Genomic DNA, 19,783 nt, shown 5'->3' with positions numbered 1-19,783 from the left:
AGGGGGAAATGGGGGACATGGAGCAGAGGGAGGAGGAGAGGGAGGTGGGATGGAGGGACATGGGGGAGAGGGGGCAGAGGGCAGGGAGATGGGAGAGGGGGCAGGAGCAGGGGGAGGTGGGGGAGATGGAGCAGAGGGAGGTGGGAGATGGGAGAGGAGGAGAGGGAGATGGGCTGGAGATGGGGCAGGGGGGAGAGGGAGCAGGGAGGTGGAAGAGGGGGCAGGAGGAGAGAGAAATAGGGGAGGGGGAGATGGAAGGGGGGGCAGGAGCAGAGGGAGGTGGGAGAGGGGGCAGGAGGGGGAGGGAGATGGGAGGGAGGGACGGGGGGAGAGGGAGCTGGGGGGGAGGGGGGGAGAGGGGGCAGAGGGCAGGGAGATGGGAGGGGGCAGGAGCAGAGGGAGGGGGGAGAGGGGGGTGGGGAGATGGAAGGGGGGGCAGGAGCAGAGGGAGCTGGGGCAGGGGGAGCTGGGATGGAGGAGAGGGGCGGGGGGGGGGGAGGGAAAGGGGGCTGGGGGGGCCGAGGGGCAGATTGGGGGGGAGAGGGGGCCGGGGGGGGTCGAGGGGCCGCGGGGGGAGGGAAAGGGGGCTGGGGGGGGGGGCCGAGCAGGAGGGGGCTGGGGCTGGGGGGGGGCGTGGGGCATGGGGGGGACACGGGGTGGGGGGGGAGTGTGGCCGTGGGGGGGGGGACAAACGGGGCGTGGGGGACGCATGGGGGGAGTGTGGGCCGTGGGGGGGGGGACACGTGGCGTGGGGGGGCCAGGACACGGGGCGTGGGGCGTGGAGGGGGCACGGGGGGATCCGGCCACAGGGGGCGGGGCCAGGGCTGGGGGCGGGGCCACGGGGGGTCCGGCCACAGAGCGGGGCGGGGCTTCGCCGGGGGCGGGGCATGTGCGGGGGGCGGGGCCTCGGTGGGGTCCGGCCACAGAGCGGCCCGGCCTCGGCCGGGGGGCGGGGCCTGTGCGGGGGGCGGGGCCTCGGTGGGGTCCGGCCACAGAGCGGCTCGGCCGGGGGGCGGGGCTTCGCCGGGGGCGGGGCCTCGGCGGGGTCCGGCCCCAGAGCGGCGGGGGCGGGGTCTGCGCGGGGGCGGGGCCGGGCGGGGCCGTGGCGGCGGCGGCCCAGGATGGCGGCGGGGCGGCCGTGGCCGCTGCTGCTGCTGGCGCTGGCGGCGGGGCCGGGCCCGGGCCCGGCGGGCGGGGTACTTCCCCGAGGAGCGCTGGAGCCCCGAGTCCCCGCTGCGGCCGCCGCGGGTGGCGGTGGCGCTGCTGGCGCGGAACGCGGGCCCCACGCCCTGCCCGCCGCGCTGGGCGCGCTGGAGCGGCTGCGGCACCCGAAGGACCGGACGGCGCTCTGGTGGGGGGCGGGGGGGGTGGGGGGGGCACGGGGTGGGGGGGGACATGGGGCGTGCATGGGAGGTGAGGGGGCACACGGGGGGGGGGGGACATGGGGCGTGGGGGGGCATGAGGGGTGAGGGGGGGGGCGGGGGGGTGAGGGGGGCACGGGGCGGGGGGGGGACATGGGGCGTGGGGGGGGCATGGGGGGTGAGGGGGGACATGGGGCGGGGGACACGAGACGTGGGGGGGTCGTGGGGTTAGGGAGCGTGGGGGGGACCTGGGGGGACACGAGACATGGGGGGGGCATGGGGGGTGAGGGGGGACACGGGGCGGGGGGGGAGCGTGGGGGGGCATCGGGGGTGAGGGGGGACACGGGGTGGGGGGGGGACATGGGGCGTGGGGGGGGTCGTGGGGTCAGGAGCGTGGGGGGGACCTGGGGGACACGAGACATGGGGGGGCATGGGGGGTGAGGGGGGACACGGGGTGGGGGGGGACACGAGACGTGGGGGGGGGGCATGGGGGGTGAGGGGGGATACGGGGTGTGGGGGACACGGGGGGGTGGGAGCACGGGGTCTGGGGGGGACACGGGCCTGGGGGGCATGGGGGTGAGGGGGGACACGGGGCGTGGGGGGAGCGTGGGGGGGCATCGGGGGTGAGGGGGGGGCACGGGGGTGGGGGGGGACATGGGGCATGGGGGGGGCATGGGGGGTGAGGGGGGACACGGGGCGGGGGGGGGCATGGGGGGGGAGGGGGGACACGGGGTCTGGGGGGGACACGGGGCGTGGGGGGAGCGTGGGGGGGCATCGGGGGGTGAGGGAGGACACGGGGCGGGGGGGGACATGGGGCATGGGGGGAGCGTGGGGGGGACACGGGGCGGGGGGGGCATCGGGGGTGAGGGGGGACACGGGGCGGGGGGGGACATGGGGCATGGGGGGAGCGTGGGGGGGACCGGGGAGGGGGCATGGGGGGTGAGGGGGACACGGGGCGGGGGGGGGCATGGGGGGTGAGGGGGCACACGGAGTGTGGGACGGGGGGGACACGGGGCGGGGGGGGACACGAGACGTGGGGGGGGCATGGGAAGTGAGGGGGGACACGGGGTGTGGGGGGGGGCGTGGGGCACAGAGGAGACACGGGGGAGGACCGGACACGGGGCGGGGGGAACATGGGGGGACACGGGGGGGCATGGGACGTGGGGGAAACACAGGGCGTGGGGGGGACCTGGGGGGGGACACGAGACGGGGGGGCATGGGAAGTAAGGGGGGACACGGGGCGTGGGGGGAGCGTGGCCATGGGGGGGGACACGGGAGATAGGACACTGGGGGGGACACGGGGCATGGGGGACACATGGGGGGAGCGTGGGCTGTGGGGGGGGGGGACACGTGGCGTGTCCCTTGGGGGGACGGGGGGGGACAGGACGTGGGGCGTGGAGGAGGGCACGGGGGGGGGGGGACAGGACACGGGGGCGGCCATGGGAGGGGACGCAGCGTGGAGTGGGGGGGACACAAGGTGTGGAGGGGGGCGGGGGGGGCAGGGGGAGCTGGGGGGGCCCCGGGGCGTGGGTGGGGGTCCCACGGGTGGGCGCGGGCTGAGGCGGCCCCCCCGCAGGGTGGCGGTGGATCACAGCGTGGACAACAGCTCGGCGCTGCTGCGGGAGTGGCTGCTGCGCGTGCGGGGGCTCTACCACCGCGTGGAGTGGCGGCCGGCGCCCGAAGCCCCGGTCAGCGGGGGCCGGGGGGCGTGGGGGCCGCGTGGGGGGGGCCCTTGGGGCGGTGGGTGACAGGTTTGGGGGGCCCTTGGGGCGTGGGTGCCAGGTTTGGGGTGCCGTGGGGTGTGCGTGCCAGGTTTGGGGTGCCCTTGGGGTGTGGGTGCCAGGTTTGGGGGTGCCCGTGGGGTGTGGGTGCCAGCTTTGGGGGGGCCCTTGGGGTGTGGGTGCCAGGTTTGGGGGTGCCCGTGGGGGTGTGGGTGCCAGGTTTGGGGTGCCCGTGGGGTGTGGGTGCCAGGTTTGGGGGGCCCATGGGGTGTGGGTGCCAGGTTTGGGGTGCCCTTGGGGTGTGGGTGCCAGGTTTGGGTGGCCCATGGGGTGTGGGTGCCAGGTTTGGGGTGCCCGTGGGGTATGGGTGCCAGGTTTGGGGGGGCCCTTGGGGTGTGGGTGCCAGGTTTGGGTGGCCCATGGGGTGTGGGTGCCAGGTTTGGGGGTGCCCGTGGGGTGTGGGTGCCAGGTTTGGGGTGCCCCTTGGGGTGTGGGTGCCAGGTTTGGGTGGCCCATGGGGTGTGGGTGCCAGGTTTGGGGTGCCCATGGGGTATGGGTGCCAGGTTTGGGGTGCCCTTGGGGTGTGGGTGCCAGGTTTGGGTGGCCCATGGGGTGTGGGTGCCAGGTTTGGGGGTGCCCGTGGGGTGTGGGTGCCAGGTTTGGGGTGCCCTTGGGGTGTGGGTGCCAGGTTTGGGTGGCCCATGGGGTGTGGGTGCCAGGTTTGGGGTGCCCGTGGGGTGTGGGGTGCCAGCTTTGGGGGGCCCATGGGCCATGGATGCCCAAGTTTGAGATGGGGGCCCCATGAGCCGTGGGTGCTCAGGTTTGGGGGTGCCTGTGGGCTGTGGGTGCCCAAGTTTGAGGGAGCAGTTCCCCATGGGTGCTCAGGTTTGGGGGGAGCACTGTGGGTGCTCAGGTTTGGGGGGTGCCCATGGGCCGTGGGTGCCAGGTTCAGGGGTGCCCATGCGATGTGGGTGCCCAGATTTGGGGGCGCCCATGGGTTGCGGGTGCCCAAGTTTAGGGGGGGTCCCCGTAGCTTTTAGGCGCCCAGGTTTGGAGGGGCCTCATGGGCTGTGGGGTGCCCGGTCTCAGGGGTCCCCATGGAGCGGTGGGCGGCACGGGGGGGGTCCCCACGGGGTGGGTGGGCTGCACGGGGGGGTCCCCACGGGGTGGGTGGGCTGCACGGGGGTTCCCTACGAGGCAGGCGGGCGGCACGGGGGGGTCCCCACGGGCGGGCGGGCTGCACGGGGGTCCCTACGAGGCGGGCTGGCGGCACGGGGGTCCCTACGAGGCAGGCGGGCGGCACGGGGGGTCCCCACGGAGCGGGCGGGCGGCATGGGGGGAACCCTATGAGGCAGGTGGGCGGCACGGGGGGGTCCCCACGGGGCGGGCGGGCTGCACGGGGGTCCCTACGAGGCGGGCTGGCGGCACGGGGGGTCCCTACGAGGCGGGCGGGCGGCACGGGGGGTCCCCACGGAGCGGGCGGGCGGCATGGGGGGGTCCCTACGAGGCAGGCGGGCGGCACGGGGGGGTCCCCACGGAACGGGTGGGCTGCACGGGGGGTCCCCACGGGGCGGGCGGGTGGCACGGGGGGTCCCTACGAGGCAGGCGGGCGGCACGGGGGTCCCTACGAGGCGGGCGGGTGGCACGGGGGGGTCCCCACGGAACGGGTGGGCTGCACGGGGGGTCCCCACGGGGCGGGCGGGCGGCGCGGGGGGCTGGCTGCCGGGGCAGGAGGGCAGGGGCTCGCCGCGCCGCAGGTCCTACCCCGACGAGGAGGGCCCCAAGCACTGGACCGTGTCCCGCTACGAGCACGTGATGAAGCTGCGTCAGGCGGCGCTGGACTCTGCCCGCGCCATCTGGGCCGACTACCTGCTGGTAAGGGGGTCCCGGGACGGGGCGGGGGGACGCGCGGCCCCCGCCGCCACGGTTTCGGCGGCTGACGGCGCCGGCCGGGCGTCTCGGTGCCGCCGGGCAGTTCCTGGACGCTGACAACGTCCTGATCAACCCCGACACCCTGGGGCTGCTGATGGCGGAGAACAAGACGGTGGTGGCTCCCATGCTGGACTCGCGCGCCGCCTACTCCAACTTCTGGTGCGGGATGACGGCGCAGGTGAGAACCGCGTCCCCTGGGTGCCGGGTCCCCTGGGTGCCGGGTCCTCTGCGTCCCCTGGGTGCCGGGTCCTCCGTGTCCCCTGGGTGCCAGGTCCCCTGGGTGCCGGGTCCTCCACGTCCCCTGGATGCTGGGTCTCCTGGGTGCTGGGTCCTCCGGGTCCCCTGGGTGCTGGGTCCTCTGGGTCCCCTGGGTGCTGGGTCCTCCGGGTCCCCTGGGTGCTGGGTCCTCTGTGTCCCCTGGGTGCTGGGTCCTCTGGGTCCCCTGGGTGCCAGGTCCCCTGGGTGCCGGGTCCTCCGGGTCCCCTGGGTGCTGGGTCCCCTGGGTGCTGGGTCCTCCGGGTCCCCTGGATGCTGGGTCCCCTGGGTGCTGGGTCCTCTGGGTCCCCTGGGTGCTGGGTCCTCCATGTCCCCTGGATGCTGGGTCCCCTGGGTGCTGGGTCCTCCGGGTCCCCTGGGTGCTGGGTCCTCCACGTCCCCTGGATGCTGGGTCCCCTGGGTGCTGGGTCCTCCGGGTCCCCTGGGTGCCAGGTCCTCCGCATCCCCTGGGTGCCGGGTCCCCTGGGTGCCGGGTCCTCCGGGTCCCCTGGGTGCTGGGTCCCCTGGGTGCTGGGTCCTCCAGGTCCCCTAGGTGCCGTGTCCTCTGCATCCCCTGGGTGCCGGGTCCCCTGGGTGCTGGGTCCTCCAGGTCCCCTGGGTGCCGGGTCCCCTGGGTGCCGTGTCCCGTAGGTGCTGCATCCCCTAGGTGCTGGGTCCCCTGGGTGCTGGGTCCTCTGGGTGCCGGGTCCTCTGGGTGCCAGGTCCTCTGGGTCCCCTGGGTGCTGCGTCTTCCAGGTTGTCTGGGTGCTGGGTTCTCCAGGTTCCCTGGGTGCTGCATCTTCTGGGTCCCCTGGGTGCTGTGTCCCCTGGGTGCTGTGTCCCTTGGGTGCTGTGTCCCTTGAGTGCTGGGTTCTCCAGGTGCTAGGTCCCCTGGGTGCCGTGTTCTCCAGGCACTGGGTACTCCATGTCCCCTGAGTGCCAGGTCCTCTGGGTGCTGGGTCCCCTGGGTGCTGCGTCGTCTGGTCCCCTGGGTGCCACATTCCCCTAGGTTCGCTGGGTCCCCCTGGCTCCTCTGGGTCCCCTGGGTGCTGCGTTCTCTGGTCCTCTGGGTGCTGCATCGCCTGGGTCTTCTGGGTCCCTGGGTGCCGTGTCCCTTGGGTGCTGGGTCCTCCAGGTGCCAGGTTCCCTGGGTGCCGCGTCCTCTGGGCGCTGGGTCCTCTGCATCCTCTGGGTGCCGTGTTCTCTGCATCCTCTGGGTGCTGGGTTCCCTGGGTCCTCCAGGTCCTCCAGGTGCTGAGTCCTCTGGGTGCCCCATTTTCTGGTCCCCTGCGTGCTGCATCCCCTGGGTCCTCTGTGTCCCCTGGGTGCTGGGTCCCCTGGGTGCCGGGTCCTCTGCGTCCTCTGGGTGCTGGGTTCTCCGGGACCTCTGGGTGCTGCATTTTCTGGTCCCCTGGGTGCCATGTCCCCTGGGTGCTGGGTCCTCTGGGTCCCTGGGAGCCGTGTCCCTTGGGTGCTGGGTCCTCCAGGTGCCAGGTCCCCTGGGTGTTGCATCCTCTGGTCCCCTGGGTCCTCTGGGTCCCCTGGGTGCCACGTGGCCTGGGTGCTGCATCCCCTGGGTCCTCTGGGTCCCCTGGGTGCTGTGTCTTCTGGGCACTGGGTCCTCCGTGTCCTTTGGGTGCTGCGTTCTGCACGTCCTGGGTTCCCCGGGTCCTCCAGGTGCTGAGTCCCCAGGGTGCCGGGTCCCCTGGCTCCCGTGTCCTGTGCGTCCCCTGGGTGCCGCGTTCTTCGGGCACTGCGTCCTCTGGGTCCCCTGGGTGCCGGGTTCTCTGCGTCCTCTGGGTGCTGGGTTCTCCGGGACCTCTGGGTGCTGCATTTTCTGGTCCCCTGGGTGCCATGTCCCCTGGGTGCTGGGTCCTCTGGGTCCCTGGGAGCCGTGTCCCTTGGGTGCTGGGTCCTCCAGGTGCCAGGTCCCCTGGGTGTTGCATCCTCTGGTCCCCTGGGTCCTCTGGGTCCCCTGGGTGCCACGTGGCCTGGGTGCTGCATCCCCTGGGTCCTCTGGGTCCCCTGGGTGCCAGGTCCCTTGGGTGCTGCGTCCTCCAGGTCCCAGGTCCCCTGACTCCTGTGTCCTGTGTGTCCCCTGGGTGCCGCGTTCTCCGGGCACTGGGTCCTCTGGGTCCTCTGGGTGCTGGGTTCTCCGGGTCCCCTGGGTGCTGCATTTTCTGGTCCCCTGGGTGTTGGGTCCTCTGGGTCCCTGGGTGCCGTGTCCCTTGGGTGCTGGGTCCTCCAGGTGCCAGGTCCCCTGGGTGCCGTGTCCTCTGGTCCTCTGGGTCCTCTGGGTGCCCTGTGTGCCATGTGGCCTGGGTGCTGCATCCCCTGGGTCCCCTGGGTGCTGTGTCTTCTGGGCACTGGGTCCTCCGTGTCCTTTGGGTGCTGCGTTCTGCACGTCCTGGGTTCCCCGGGTCCTCCAGGTGCTGAGTCCCCAGGGTGCCGGGTCCCCTGGCTCCCGTGTCCTGTGCGTCCCCTGGGTGCCGCGTTCTTCGGGCACTGCGTCCTCTGGGTCCCCTGGGTGCCGGGTTCTCTGCGTCCTCTGGGTGCTGGGTTCTCCGGGACCTCTGGGTGCTGCATTTTCTGGTCCCCTGGGTGCCATGTCCCCTGGGTGCTGGGTCCCCTGGGTCCCCTGGGTGTTGTGTCCCTTGGGTGCTGGGTCTTCCAGGTGCCAGGTTCCCTGGGTGCTGTGTCCTGTGCATCCTCTGGGTGCTGCGTTCTCCAGGCACTGGGTCCTCCGGGTCCCCTGGGTGCCCCCTACTTGGTGTCCCCTGGGTGCCAGGTCCCCTGGGTGCCACGTCCTCGGTGTCCCCTGGGTGCCGTGTTCTCTGGGCACTGGGTCCTCGGTGTCCCCTGGGTGCCGCGTCCTCGGTGTCCCCTGGGTGCCAGGTCCTCCAGGCACTGGCTCCTTGTTGTCCCCTGGGTGCCACGTCCTTGGTGTCCCCTGGCCGCCGCGTCCCGCCATCCCACCGCTCCCCAGGGCTGAGCCGGGCGCCCAGGCGGTTCCTTGCCCTCGCAGGGTTACTACAGGCGGACGCCGGCGTACCTGCCGATCCGGAAGCGGGAGCAGCGGGGCTGCTTCGCGGTGCCCATGGTGCACTCCACCTTCCTGCTGGACCTGCGGAAGGAGGCCTCGCGGGCGCTCGCCTTCTACCCGCCCCACCCCAACTACGCCTGGGCCTTCGACGACATCATGGTCTTCGCCTTCTCCTGCCGGCAGGCGGGTGAGGTGCTGGGGGGGTTGGCGTTGGCTTTGACTTTGGGCTGGCGTTGGCTTTGACTTTGGGCTGGCGTTGGCTTTGACTTTGGGCTGGCCTTGGCTTTGACTTTGGGCTGGCCTTGGCTTTGACTTCAGGCTGGCCTTGGCTTTGACTTCAGGCTGGCCTTGGCTTTGACTTTGGGCTGGCCTTGGCTTTGACTTCAGGCTGGCCTTGGCTTTGACTTCGGGCTGGCCTTGGCTTTGACTTTGGGCTGGCGTTGGCTTTGACTTTGGGCTGGCGTTGGCTTTGACTTTGGGCTGGCGTTGGCTTTGACTTTGGGCTGGCGTTGGCTTTGACTTCGGGCTGGCGTTGGCTTTAATTTGTTGCTGGTATTGGCTTTGACTTTGGGCTGGTATTGGCTTTGACTTGGCCTTGGCTTTGACTTCAGGCTGGCGTTGGCTTTGACTTAACTTTGGGCTGGTGTTGGCTTTGACTTTGGGCTGGCGTTGGCTTTAATTTGTTGCTGGCATTGGCTTTGATTTGACTTTGGGCTGGCGTTGGCTTTGACTTTGGGCTGGCGTTGGCTTTAACTTGGCGCTGGCGTTGGCTTTGACTTAACTTTGGGCTGGCGTTGGCTTTGACTTTGGGCTGGCGTTGGCTTTGACTTCGGGCTGGCCTTGGCTTTGACTTCGGGCTGGCGTTGGCTTTGACTTTGGGCTGGCGTTGGCTTTGACTTGGTGTTGGCTTTGATTTTGGGCTGGCGTTGGCTTTGACTCGGCGCTGGCATTGGTTTTAACTCTAAGTCAGCGTTAACTTTAAGTTTGGGCTGGCGTTGGCTTTGACTTCAAGTTGGCATTAACCTTAAGCTTGGGCTGGCGTTAACGTGAACTTCAGGCTTGCGCAAGTTGAACTTCAGCCCCACTTAACCTGAGCTTCAGCCTGGTCTTAGTTTCAGTTCCGCTTAAGTTTAGCTTCAGCCCCACTTAACTTTTAATTTCAGCCCGGTGTCAACTTCAGCCTGGCTTAACTTCGCCTTCAGCCTGGTTTAACTTCAGCCTGGTTTAGCTTCGGGCTGGCTTAACTTCGGGCTGGCTTAGCTTCAACTTCAAGCTGGCGTTAACTCCAACCCCGCTTAACTTGAACTTCGGCCCGGCTTGGCGTTACCTTCAGCCCCGCTTAACTCCAGCCCGGTTTCATTTCCAGAAGTCCAGATGTTCGTCTGCAACCGGGAGGTGTACGGGTTCCTGCCGGTGCCGCTGCGCTCCCACAGCACCTTGCAGGATGAGGCCGAGAGCTTCCTGCACGTCCAGCTGGAGATCATGGGTGAGCGGCGCCGCGGGCCGGCGGCGTTCCCAGCGCCTCCGTGCCCGGATCCGGCTCCTCGGGACGGCGCGGGGAGGGCGAAACACGCCGCGGCCGTGGCTTCCTCCTCCGGCGCCGCGTTTGCCGCGCCGGCAGCAGCTGGGCCGCGGCGCACAGCGAAGCTTTGTGCCGTCCCGGCGCACAAAGGCTCTTTGAGGAGGCGGGCGGAGAAGCCGGAGCCGGGGGTTTATTCCCGTCCGGCTCCGGCCGCGGCCCCCCCCGGCTCCGGCAGGAGCTCCCCGGGCGCCGCGCGAGCCGGGTTTCTGCCTCCTCGCCCCGCAGTGAAGAACCCGCCGGCCGAGCCGTCCCCGCACGTCTGGGTGCCCCCCAAGGTCCCCGACAAGATGGGCTTCGACGAGGTGAGCGCCGCGCCGCGCCCGGCTGGGCGCCTTTCCCTTCGGGATTTTGGGGCGGTTCCCCCCTCTTCTCTGGATTTTGGGGCGGTTCCCCCCTCTTCTCTGGATTTTGGGGTGGTTTTTTCTTCTCTCCTGGATTTTGGGGTGGGGTTTTTCCTCTCTCTCCTGGATTTTGGGTGGATTTTTCCTCTCCTGGATTTTGGGGTGGGTTTTTTTCCTCTCTCTTCTGGATTTTGGGGTGGATTTTTTGCTCTCTCCTGGATTTTGGGGTGGATTTTTCCTCTCCTGGATTTTGGGGTGGGTTTTTTTTCTTCTCTCCTGGATTTTGGGGTGGGGTTTTTTTCCTCTCTCCTGGATTTTGGGGTGGATTTTGGGGTGCGTTTTTTTTCTTCTCTCCTGGATTTTGGGGTGGGGTTTTTTCCTCTCTCCTGGAATTTAGGGTGGATTTTTCCTCCCCTGGATTTTGGGGTGGGGTTTTTTCCTCTCTCCTGGATTTGGGGTGGATTTTTTACTTCCTTCCGGATTTTGGGGTGTTTCTTTCCTCTCCTGGATTTTGGGGTGGATTTTTTTCCTATCTTCTGAATTTTGGGGTGGTTTTTCGCTCTCTTCTGAATTTTGAGGTGGTTTTTTCCTCTCTCCTGAATTTTGGGGTGGGTTTTTCGCTCTCTTCTGAATTTTGGGGTGGGTTTCCCCCCCCGGTCTTTTCAGGTTTTCTTGATTAACTTGAAGCGGCGGGCGGACCGTCGGCAGCGGATGCTGCGGACGCTCTACGAGCAGGAGATCGCCTGCAAGCTGGTGGAGGCGGTGGACGGCAAGTGAGTCCCAAGGTCCCGGGGAAGGGCCGCGGTGCCCGGGCGAGCCCCGGGGCTGCTCTCCGGCGGGGGATTCTCCCTCGGGAAGGGGCCCGGGCTCGAGCCGCTTGGTTTGCAGAGCCATGAACAGCAGCGAGGTGGAGGCGCTGGGCATTCGGATGCTGCCGGGGTACAAGGACCCCTACCACGGGCGGCCGCTCACCAAGGGGGAGCTGGGCTGCTTCCTCAGCCACTACCGCGTCTGGCAGGAGGTGAGCGGGGCCGGCGGGCGCGGGGGGCCCGATCCCGACGGCAGCGAGGGCGGACAAGGCCCCGATCCCTGTGGCAGTGAAGGGGAGGGGTCCCCAGTTCCGACAGTAAGGAAGGGGACGAGTCCCTAATCCCGCTGGGAAGGAAGAGGAGAAAGGGGACAAGTCCCTAATCCCGCTGGGAAGGAAGGGAAGAAAGGGGACAAGTCCCTAATCCTGATGGCAGTGAAGAATATGATTCCCAATCCCAAAAGTTAAAGAAGGGGGGGAAAAAGTCCTTGATCCGGAGGGGAAGGAAAGGGATGAGCCCCTAATTCTACTGGGAAGGAAGGGGACGAATCCCTAATGTTGGTGGTAAAGGAGGGAACACGTCCTTAATCCCAAAGGGACAATGGGGGGTGAGTCCTTAATCCCAAGGGGATGATGGGGATGAGCCCCTAATCCCGAGGGGGGAAAACAGGGATGAGTCCCCAATCCCGAGGGGAAGGATGGGGACGAGTCCTTAATCCCAAGGGGACAACGGGGACACGTCCCTAATCCTGAGGGGATGATGGCGACAAGTCTCTAATCCTGAGGGGATGACGGGGCCGTGTCCCTAATCCCGAGGGGACGAGTCCCCTAATCCTAAAGGGATGATGAGGATGAGTCCTTAATCCCAAGGGGAAGGATGGGGGCAAGTCCCTAATCCTGAGGGGACAACAGGGATGTGTCCCTAATCCCGAGGGAACAATGGGGCTGTCCCCCTAATCCCGAGGGGACGATGAGGATGCATCCCTAATCCCGAGGGGATGACGGGGCCACATCCCTAATCCCGAGGGGATGATGGGCCCGCATCCCTAATCCTGAGGGGACGATGGGCCCGCATCCCTAATCCCGAGGGGACGATGGGGCTGTCCCCCTAATCCCGAGGGGACGATGGGGCTGTGTCCCTAATCCCGAGGGGACGATGAGGACGCGTCCCTAATCCCGAGGGGGACGATGGGGCTGTCCCCCTAATCCCAAGGGGACGATGGGGCTGTCCCCCTAATCCCGAGGGGACGATGAGGACGCGTCCCTAATCCCGAGGGGACAATGGGGCTGTGTCCCTAATCCCGAGGGGAAGGATGGGGCTGTGTCCCTAATCCCGAGGGGATGATGAGGACGCGTCCCTAATCCCGAGGGGATGATGGGGCTGTCCCCCTAATCCCGAGGGGATGATGAGGCCGCGTCCCTAATCCCGAGGGGGACGATGGGGCTGCGTTCCTAATCCCAAGGGGAAGGATGGGGCTGTCCCCCTAATCCCGAGGGGAAGGATGGGGCTGTCCCCCTAATCCCAAGGGGACGATGAGGGACGCGTCCCTAATCCCGCGGGGACGACGGCCTCGCACGCCATCGGGGTGGCTGGGGCAGCGTGCCGGCCCCGGAGCCGCTCCCCTGGCTCCGTCGGGAAGCGTTGCCTTTTTCCCGGGCCGGCCCGGGCAAGCGGGGCTGCGTGCCGCGCAGATGGTGGCGCGGGGGCTGGAGAAGGCGGTGGTGTTCGAGGACGACCTGCGCTTCGAGATCTTCTTCAAGCGGCGCCTGACGAGCCTGATGCGGGAGCTGGCGGCGGCCGGGCTGCCCTGGGACCTGATGTGAGTCGCGCCCACGCCGAGCGCCGCGCTCGCCGCCGAGGCGCCGGCCTCACCGAGGCCGCCTCCGCCCCGCAGTTACATCGGGAGGAAGCGGATGCAGGTGGAGCGCCCGGAGAAGTCGGTGCCGCGGGTGAGGAATCTGGTGGAAGCGGATTATTCCTACTGGACGCTGGGCTACGTGCTCTCGCTGCGCGGCGCCCGGAAGCTGCTGGCGGCCGAGCCGCTGGCCAAGATGCTGCCGGTCGACGAGTTCCTGCCCGTCATGTTCGACAAACACCCGCTGTGAGCGCCGGGGAATGCCGCGGAGGGGCCTGGGAATGCCGCGGAGGGGGACCGGTGGGAATGCTGCGGAGTGGGGCCGGCGGGAATGCTGCGGTGGGGCCATCGGGAATGCTGCGGAGGGGGCTGGTGGGAATGCTGCGGTGGGGCCATCGGGAATGCTGCGGAGGGGGCTGGTGGGAATGCTGCGGAGGGGTCCATTGGGAATGCTGCGGTGGGGCTGGCAGGATTGCTGCGGTGGGGGCCAGTGGGAATGCTGCAGTGGGGGCCGGTGGGAATGCGGCGGAGGGGGTCCATTGGGAATGCGGTGGTGGGGCCAGCGGGAATGCTGCAGAGGGGGCCAGTGGGAATGCCGTGGAGGGGGCCAGTGGGAATGCTGCGGAGTGGGGCCGGCAGGAATGCTGCGGTGGGGCCATCGGGAATGCTGCGGAGTGGGGCCGGCAGGAATGCTGCGGTGGGGCCATCGGGAATGCTGCGGAGGGTCCATTGGGAATGCTGCAGAGGGGGCTGGTGGGAATGCTGCGGAGGGGTCCATTGGGAATGCTGCGGTGGGACCAGCGGGAATGCAGTACAGGGGGCCATCGGGAATGCTGCGGAGGGGGCCAGTGGGAATGCCGTGGAGGGGGCCAGTGGGAATGCCGCGGAGGGGACCGGTGGGAATGCTGCAGAGTGGGGCTGGCAGGAATGCGGCGGTGGGGCCATCGGGAATGCTGCGGAGGGGGGCTGGTGGGAATGCTGCGGAGGGGTCCATTGGGAATGCTGCAGTGGGGCCGTTGGGAATGCTGCGGTGGGGCCGGCAGGAATGCTGCGGTGGGGCCAGCGGGAATGCAGTACGGGGCCAGCAGGAATGCTGTGGAGGGGGCCATCGGGAATGCTGCGGTGGGGCCGGTGGGAGTGCGGCACAGGCAGCCATTGGGAATGCTGCGGTGGGGGCCGTGTGCCGCCACGGTTTCCCTGCAGAGCCGCTTTCTTGGCTCTTTGTTTTTCTTGCGCCTTTTTTTTTTTTTTTTTTTTTTTTTTTTTTTTTTTTTTTTTCCCCCTCCTTCCCGCCCCGTTTCCCCTTGGAGCCGGTTTCTCGGCCCTTTGGGGATATTGCTCTTGCAGACATTTTTTTTTTTCTTATCCCGCTGGATCTGTTCCTTTGGCTCCATGTCCCCTCCGCGCTGCTGTCTTGGCCCTTGGCCCTCCTCTTCTCCGCAGGGATGCATTTCCCTTCAGCACCGGTTCCCTGTCCCTTGGGAGCCGTTTTTTGGTTTGTTTTTTTTTTGTCCCTTTGGCTCCATTTCCCTCAGAGTCCAATTCTTGTCCTTTTGGCACCATTTTTCCTGGCCCTTTGGCGATGGTTCCCCTTGTAGATGATTTCTTGGCCTTTTAGGACACGGTTTCCTTATCCCTGTGGCTCTGTTTCCCCTCGGAGCCGGTTCCTTGTCCCTCCGGAGATGTTTCTTGGCCCTTTGGAGCTATTTCCCCTTGGAGCCATCTTTTTCCCCCTTGGCCCTTTGGCTCCAGGTCCCCTCGGAGCTGCTTTCTCATCCCTCGGGAGCGGTTTCTTGGCCCTTTGGCTCCAGGTCCCCTCGGAGGCTGGTTTTTTTTTTTTTGGTCCCTTTGGAGCCGCGTCTCTGGTCCCTCTGGCTCCGCTTCCCGGCGGAGCAGGTGCCTTGTCCCTTGGGAGCTGCTTCAGCTCTTCAGAGCGGTTTTTCTTGTTCCCTGGGATGCAATTTTTTTTTTTTTTTTCCCCTGTGATATTTTTTCTTGTCCCTTTGTTTCCCTTGGAGGTTTATTTTTAACCCCTTCGGAGCCGTTTTCCCTGGGTGACAGTTCCTTGTCCCTTGGGAGCCGTTTCGCTCGTCCCCTTGGATCCGGCTCCCCTCGCCGCCAGTTCCTCATCCCTTTCCGCCCGCTTCCCTCGCAGCCGCTTTTCTCATCCCGCGTCCCTCCGGGCCTTCGCTCCGGCATCCCGGGAACACCCCCCCCCGTTCCTCAGGACCACTTCAGTGCCAAAAAAATCCTTCTTATTCCGGTGGGAAAAGCGCTTTTCCCGGCTTTCCCCCGCCCCGGGCTCTCCCTAACCTCTTCCCGCGTCTCCATCCCCAGCGCCGACTACACCAAACACTTCGCCAAGCGGGATCTGGTGGCGTTTTCGGCGGAGCCGCTGCTGGTGTTTCCCACCCACTACACGGGGGAGGAGGGCTACGTCAGCGACACCGAGACCTCGGTGGTGTGGGACGACGAGGCCACCGCCACCGACTGGGACCGCGCCAAGTCCCAGAAGATGAAGGAGCAGCAGGAGCTGCGGCGGGAAGCCCGGAATTCCGACGTGCTCCAGTCCCCGCTCGACCGCGCCGCACGGGATGAGCTATGACCCGGTGGGGGCTTGGGGGGGGGGGGTGGGGGGGGGTGGGGATATACCGCTTTAAATTTTATTTTTATTTTTATTTCTCGTTTCGGAGAGCGATGGAAGCGTCCGACACCCCCCCCGTGGGGGAGGAACCAGGCTTTAGCGCCTGCGGCCCCCCCCCCCGGCTCAGTCACAGTCAGTGTCCCCCAAACCCCCCCGAGGGGTCCCTGGGCGGGGGGCACGGTCCCTTGAGGTCCTGGCAGCTCCCGCTGGGCTGTGGGAGAGGGAAACTGAGGCAGGGACGGTGCCGTCACCCATCCCCCGGGCCAAGGGGGAGCCCCCCCGGGACGGGCAGAGCGGGGAGCGTCCCCCCCAAGGGGAAACGGAGGCGCGGGGCAGGAGTGTGGCCACGCGAGGTGGGGGGGGGGTCCCCCGTGCGAGGAGGGGGCGATCTCCTCGTGCGAGGCGAGGGGGACGACGGTACCCCGGGGTCAGAGCTCGTCGTGGTCCTCGTGCGAGGGGGGCGCGTGACACGCCGCCGGCGTCACCAGCTCCATCAGGTACTCGCAGCGGCTGGGCTCGGTGGTGGCCGTCACCCGCCGTCTCCGTCCCCGCAGGACAGCTTCACCTGCGCCGGGGGCTCAGTGGGGGGGCCCGGGGACACCCCCCGGGGCCATGGGGCACCCCAAGGGAATAGGGACCCCCCCCCAGGGGGCATAGGGCACCCCAAGGGGACAGGGGACCCCCCCCCCCAAGGGGACATGGGGGACCCCAGGGGCTGGGGACAAGGATGGGAGCACCCCAAGAGGACGGGACCCCCCCCCCAAGGCATGGGGACACCTCCCCAGGGGCCATGGGGCACCCCAAGGGCACAGGGACCCCCCCCCGAGGGGCCATGGGGCACCCCAAGGGGACAGGGACCCCCCCCAGGGGATGGGGACACCCCCCCCAGGGGCCATGGAGCACCCCAAGGGCACAGGGACCCCCCCCCCCCCCAGGGGCCATGGAGCACCCCAAGGGCACAGGGGACCCCCCCCCCCCCCCCGAGGGGCCATGGAGCACCCCAAGGGGACAGGGGCCCCCCCCCAAGGTATGGGGACACCCCCCCCAAGGGGACATGGAGCACCCCAAGGGCACAGGGACACCCCCCCCCCCCCAAGGGGACATGGGGCACTGCAGGGGCTGGGGATAAGGATAGGGGGTACTCCAAGAGGACAGGGAACCCCCCCAAGGTATGGGGACACCCCCCCAGGGGCACCCCAAGGGGACACGGGGACACCCCCCCCAGGGGCCATGGGGCACCCCAAGAGGACACGGGGACCCCCCAGGGGGACATGGGGGCACCCCAGGGGGACAGAGACCCCCCCCCCCAGGGGATGGGGACACCCCCCCCCAGGGGCCATGGGGCACCCCAAGGGGACATGGGACCCCCCCAGGGGGACATGGGGGCACCCCAGGGGGACACGGGGACACCCCCCCAGGGGCCATGGGGCACCCCAAGAGGACACGGGGACCCCCCAGGGGGACAGAGACCCCCCCAGGGGATGGGGACACCCCCCCCCAGGGGCCATGGGGCACCCCAGGGGGACATGGGACCCCCCCAGGGGGACATGGGGGCACCCCAGGGGGACAGAGACACCCCCCCCCCCCCAGGGGATGGGGACACCCCCCCCCCAGGGGCCATGGGGCACCCCAGGGGGACACGGGACCCCCGTGGGGGGCACTGGGGACAGCCTCACCGTGGTGGCGCGGTTGGGGCCCTGCCAGCACCCCCGTCCCGTGCTCGTACTTCATGGCGCTGAAGCGGTCGTGCTCGGGGGCCGGCCCAGGCGCCCCACGTCCTGGGGGGGGGGACACACGTGAGGGGGACACACGTGAGGGGGGGACACCCCCCCCAGGGGACAGGGGCCACCCCCCCCAGGGGACAGGGGCCACCGGGGGTCCCTGGGGGTCCCCTCACCCCAGGTTGGTCTCGGCGCCGCCGTGTTTGGGTTTCTGGGAGACGCGTTTGAAGGGGCAGAGGCGGTAGATGTACCTGGGGGGGGGGGCACGGTTGGGGGGGGCACGGGGGGACCCCAACTCCCCCTGTGTCCCCCACAGCCACCCCCCCCCTCATGTCCCCCAGACCCCTGCTCCCCCCCTGAGCCCCGCCCCGTCCCCATTGCCAGCCCCCAGTGACCCCCCCCATGTCCCCCCCGACCCCCCCCCATCCCCCATTGCCAGCCTCCAGTGACCCCCAATGTCCCCCAGAACCCCCCCGTCCCCACTGCCAGCCCCCAGTGACCCCCCCATGTCCCCCCTGAGCCCCCCCGTCCCCACTGCCAGCCCCCAGTGACCCCCCCATGTCCCCCAGAACCCCCCCGTCCCCACTGCCAGCCCCCAGTGACCCCCCCATGTCCCCCAGAACCCCCCCCGTCCCCATTGCCAGCCCCCAGTGACCCCCCCCATGTCCCCCCAAGCCCCCCGTCCCCACTGCCAGCCCCCAGTGACCCCCCCCATGTCCCCCAGAACCCCCCTGTCCCCACTGCCAGCCCCCAGTGACCCCCCCATGTCCCCCCCAAGCCCCCCCGTCCCCATTGCCAGCCCCCAGTGACCCCCCCATGTCCCCCAGAACCCCCCTGTCCCCACTGCCAGCCCCCAGTGACCCCCCCATGTCCCCCAGAACCCCCCCGTCCCCACTGCCAGCCCCCAGTGACCCCCCCATGTCCCCCCTGAGCCCCCCCGTCCCCACTGCCAGCCCCCAGTGACCCCCCCATGTCCCCCCCGAGCCCCCCCGTCCCCACTGCCAGCCCCCAGTGACCCCCCCCATGTCCCCCAGAACCCCCCTGTCCCCACTGCCAGCCCCCAGTGACCCCCCCCATGTCCCCCCAGAACCCCCCCCGTCCCCACTGCCAGCCCCCAGTGACCCCCCCATGTCCCCCCTGAGCCCCCCCGTCCCCACTGCCAGCCCCCAGTGACCCCCCCATGTCCCCCCTGAGCCCCCCCGTCCCCACTGCCAGCCCCCAGTGACCCCCCCATGTCCCCCCAAGCCCCCCCGTCCCCATTGCCAGCCCCCAGTGACCCCCCCATGTCCCCCAGAACCCCCCCCCGTCCCCATTGCCAGCCCCCAGTGACCCCCCCATGTCCCCCCGAGCCCCCCCGTCCCCACTGCCAGCCCCCAGTGACCCCCCCATGTCCCCACCCCCTGATGCCCCCCCATGTCCCCCCCCACATCCCTTCTCCCCACCCCCCCATGACCCCCCCCAGCCCCCCACGATCTCCCCCACGGCCCCTGCCCCCCCCGTGCCCCCCCTCACTCGCTGGTGCCCAGCTCGTAGCACTGGCTGTACAGGTAGGAGAACTCGCCCTGGGGGCCGAAATCGAAGGCCAGCTCCTGCTCCAGGGCCCTGCCAGGACAGGAGGGGGTCACGGGGGGGGGGACAGGGACACCCCCAGCCCCCCCCAAAATCCCCCCAGCCCCCCCCCAGCTCCCCCAACCCCCCCCCCCCCCCAGCCCAGGGGGAAACTGAGGCACGCACCGCGAGAAGGCGGCGCGGTTATCAGCGTGGGTGTCCCCCAAAGGGGCGTTTTGGGGTGTCCCCCCCTCCCCAGGAGAGCTTTTGCGGTGTCCCCCCCCCCGCAATGGGAGGGGACAGAGGGTTTAGGGTGCCCCACCGAGGGGGTCTGGGGGGGGTCCCGGGCCCCCCGCCCCACCTGATGGACTCCTCGGCTTCCTTGAGGGCTCGCTCGGCCTCCTCCAGCTCCTCGCGGGCCTGCTGGGCGGCTGGGGGCACGGGGGGAGGGGGCTCGAACTGGGAGCAGCCCCCCCAAACTGGGAGCAGCCCCCCCAAACTGGGAGCAGCCCCCCCCCCCCTGAACTGGGAGCAGCCCCAGGTCCCCACCGGGGGGGGCAGGGAGTGGTCACCCCCCCCCCTCCTCTCAGCATTCCTAAACCCACAGCCCCCCCAAACCTCCCCTTTCATCTCAGAGACCCCCCCCCCCCCAAAAAAAATGCAGCCCCCCCTTGATACACCCTAGCTCCCCTGAGACCCCCCCCGAGACCCCCCCAGGACCCCCCCAAACCCCTCCTTGACGGCCCCAAACCCCCCCCCAGACACCGTCCCCCATGACCCCCCCCCCATGGGACCCCCCCCAAACCCCCCTGGGGCCCCCCAGGCACCCCCAAGCAGCCCCTGGGACCCCAAACAGCCCCTCAAAGCCCCCCCAGGACCCCCAAAGCCCCCCCCATCCCCCATAACCCCCCCCAACATGGGACCCCCCCCCCAAACTCCCCTGGGACCCTCCCAGGCCCCCTGGGACCCCC

General features: G+C 69.2%; 1 protein-coding gene and 1 long non-coding RNA gene across 2 annotated transcripts; one reads left to right on the top strand and one right to left on the bottom strand.

Moving 5' to 3' along the window:
* The first annotated feature begins 1,121 nt into the window (after positions 1-1,121).
* Positions 1,122-15,504, top strand: COLGALT1 (collagen beta(1-O)galactosyltransferase 1). The gene is given in 14 exon segments (XM_075725167.1): positions 1,122-1,189; positions 1,191-1,281; positions 1,284-1,351; positions 2,938-3,036; positions 4,822-4,957; positions 5,058-5,192; positions 8,295-8,499; positions 9,679-9,798; positions 10,120-10,196; positions 10,902-11,008; positions 11,124-11,256; positions 12,736-12,863; positions 12,939-13,145; positions 15,237-15,504. Coding segments are annotated over 14 exon segments (1,842 nt in total).
* Positions 15,505-17,474: 1,970 nt separating this feature from the next.
* LOC142596153 (uncharacterized) lies at positions 17,475-19,225 on the bottom strand. The gene is made up of 3 exons (XR_012831823.1): positions 19,174-19,225; positions 18,777-18,866; positions 17,475-17,515 (listed from the first exon to the last, which is right to left on the bottom strand). It is a non-coding gene; the product is annotated as an uncharacterized LOC142596153 (long non-coding RNA).
* Positions 19,226-19,783: the final 558 nt, after the last annotated feature.

Source organism: Pelecanus crispus, chromosome 27 (genome assembly GCF_030463565.1).
Source record: "Pelecanus crispus isolate bPelCri1 chromosome 27, bPelCri1.pri, whole genome shotgun sequence".
Lineage (NCBI taxonomy): Eukaryota > Metazoa > Chordata > Aves > Pelecaniformes > Pelecanidae > Pelecanus > Pelecanus crispus.
The sequence above is the reverse complement of the archived record's forward strand: the minus strand, read 5'-3'. Positions and strand labels throughout refer to the sequence as shown.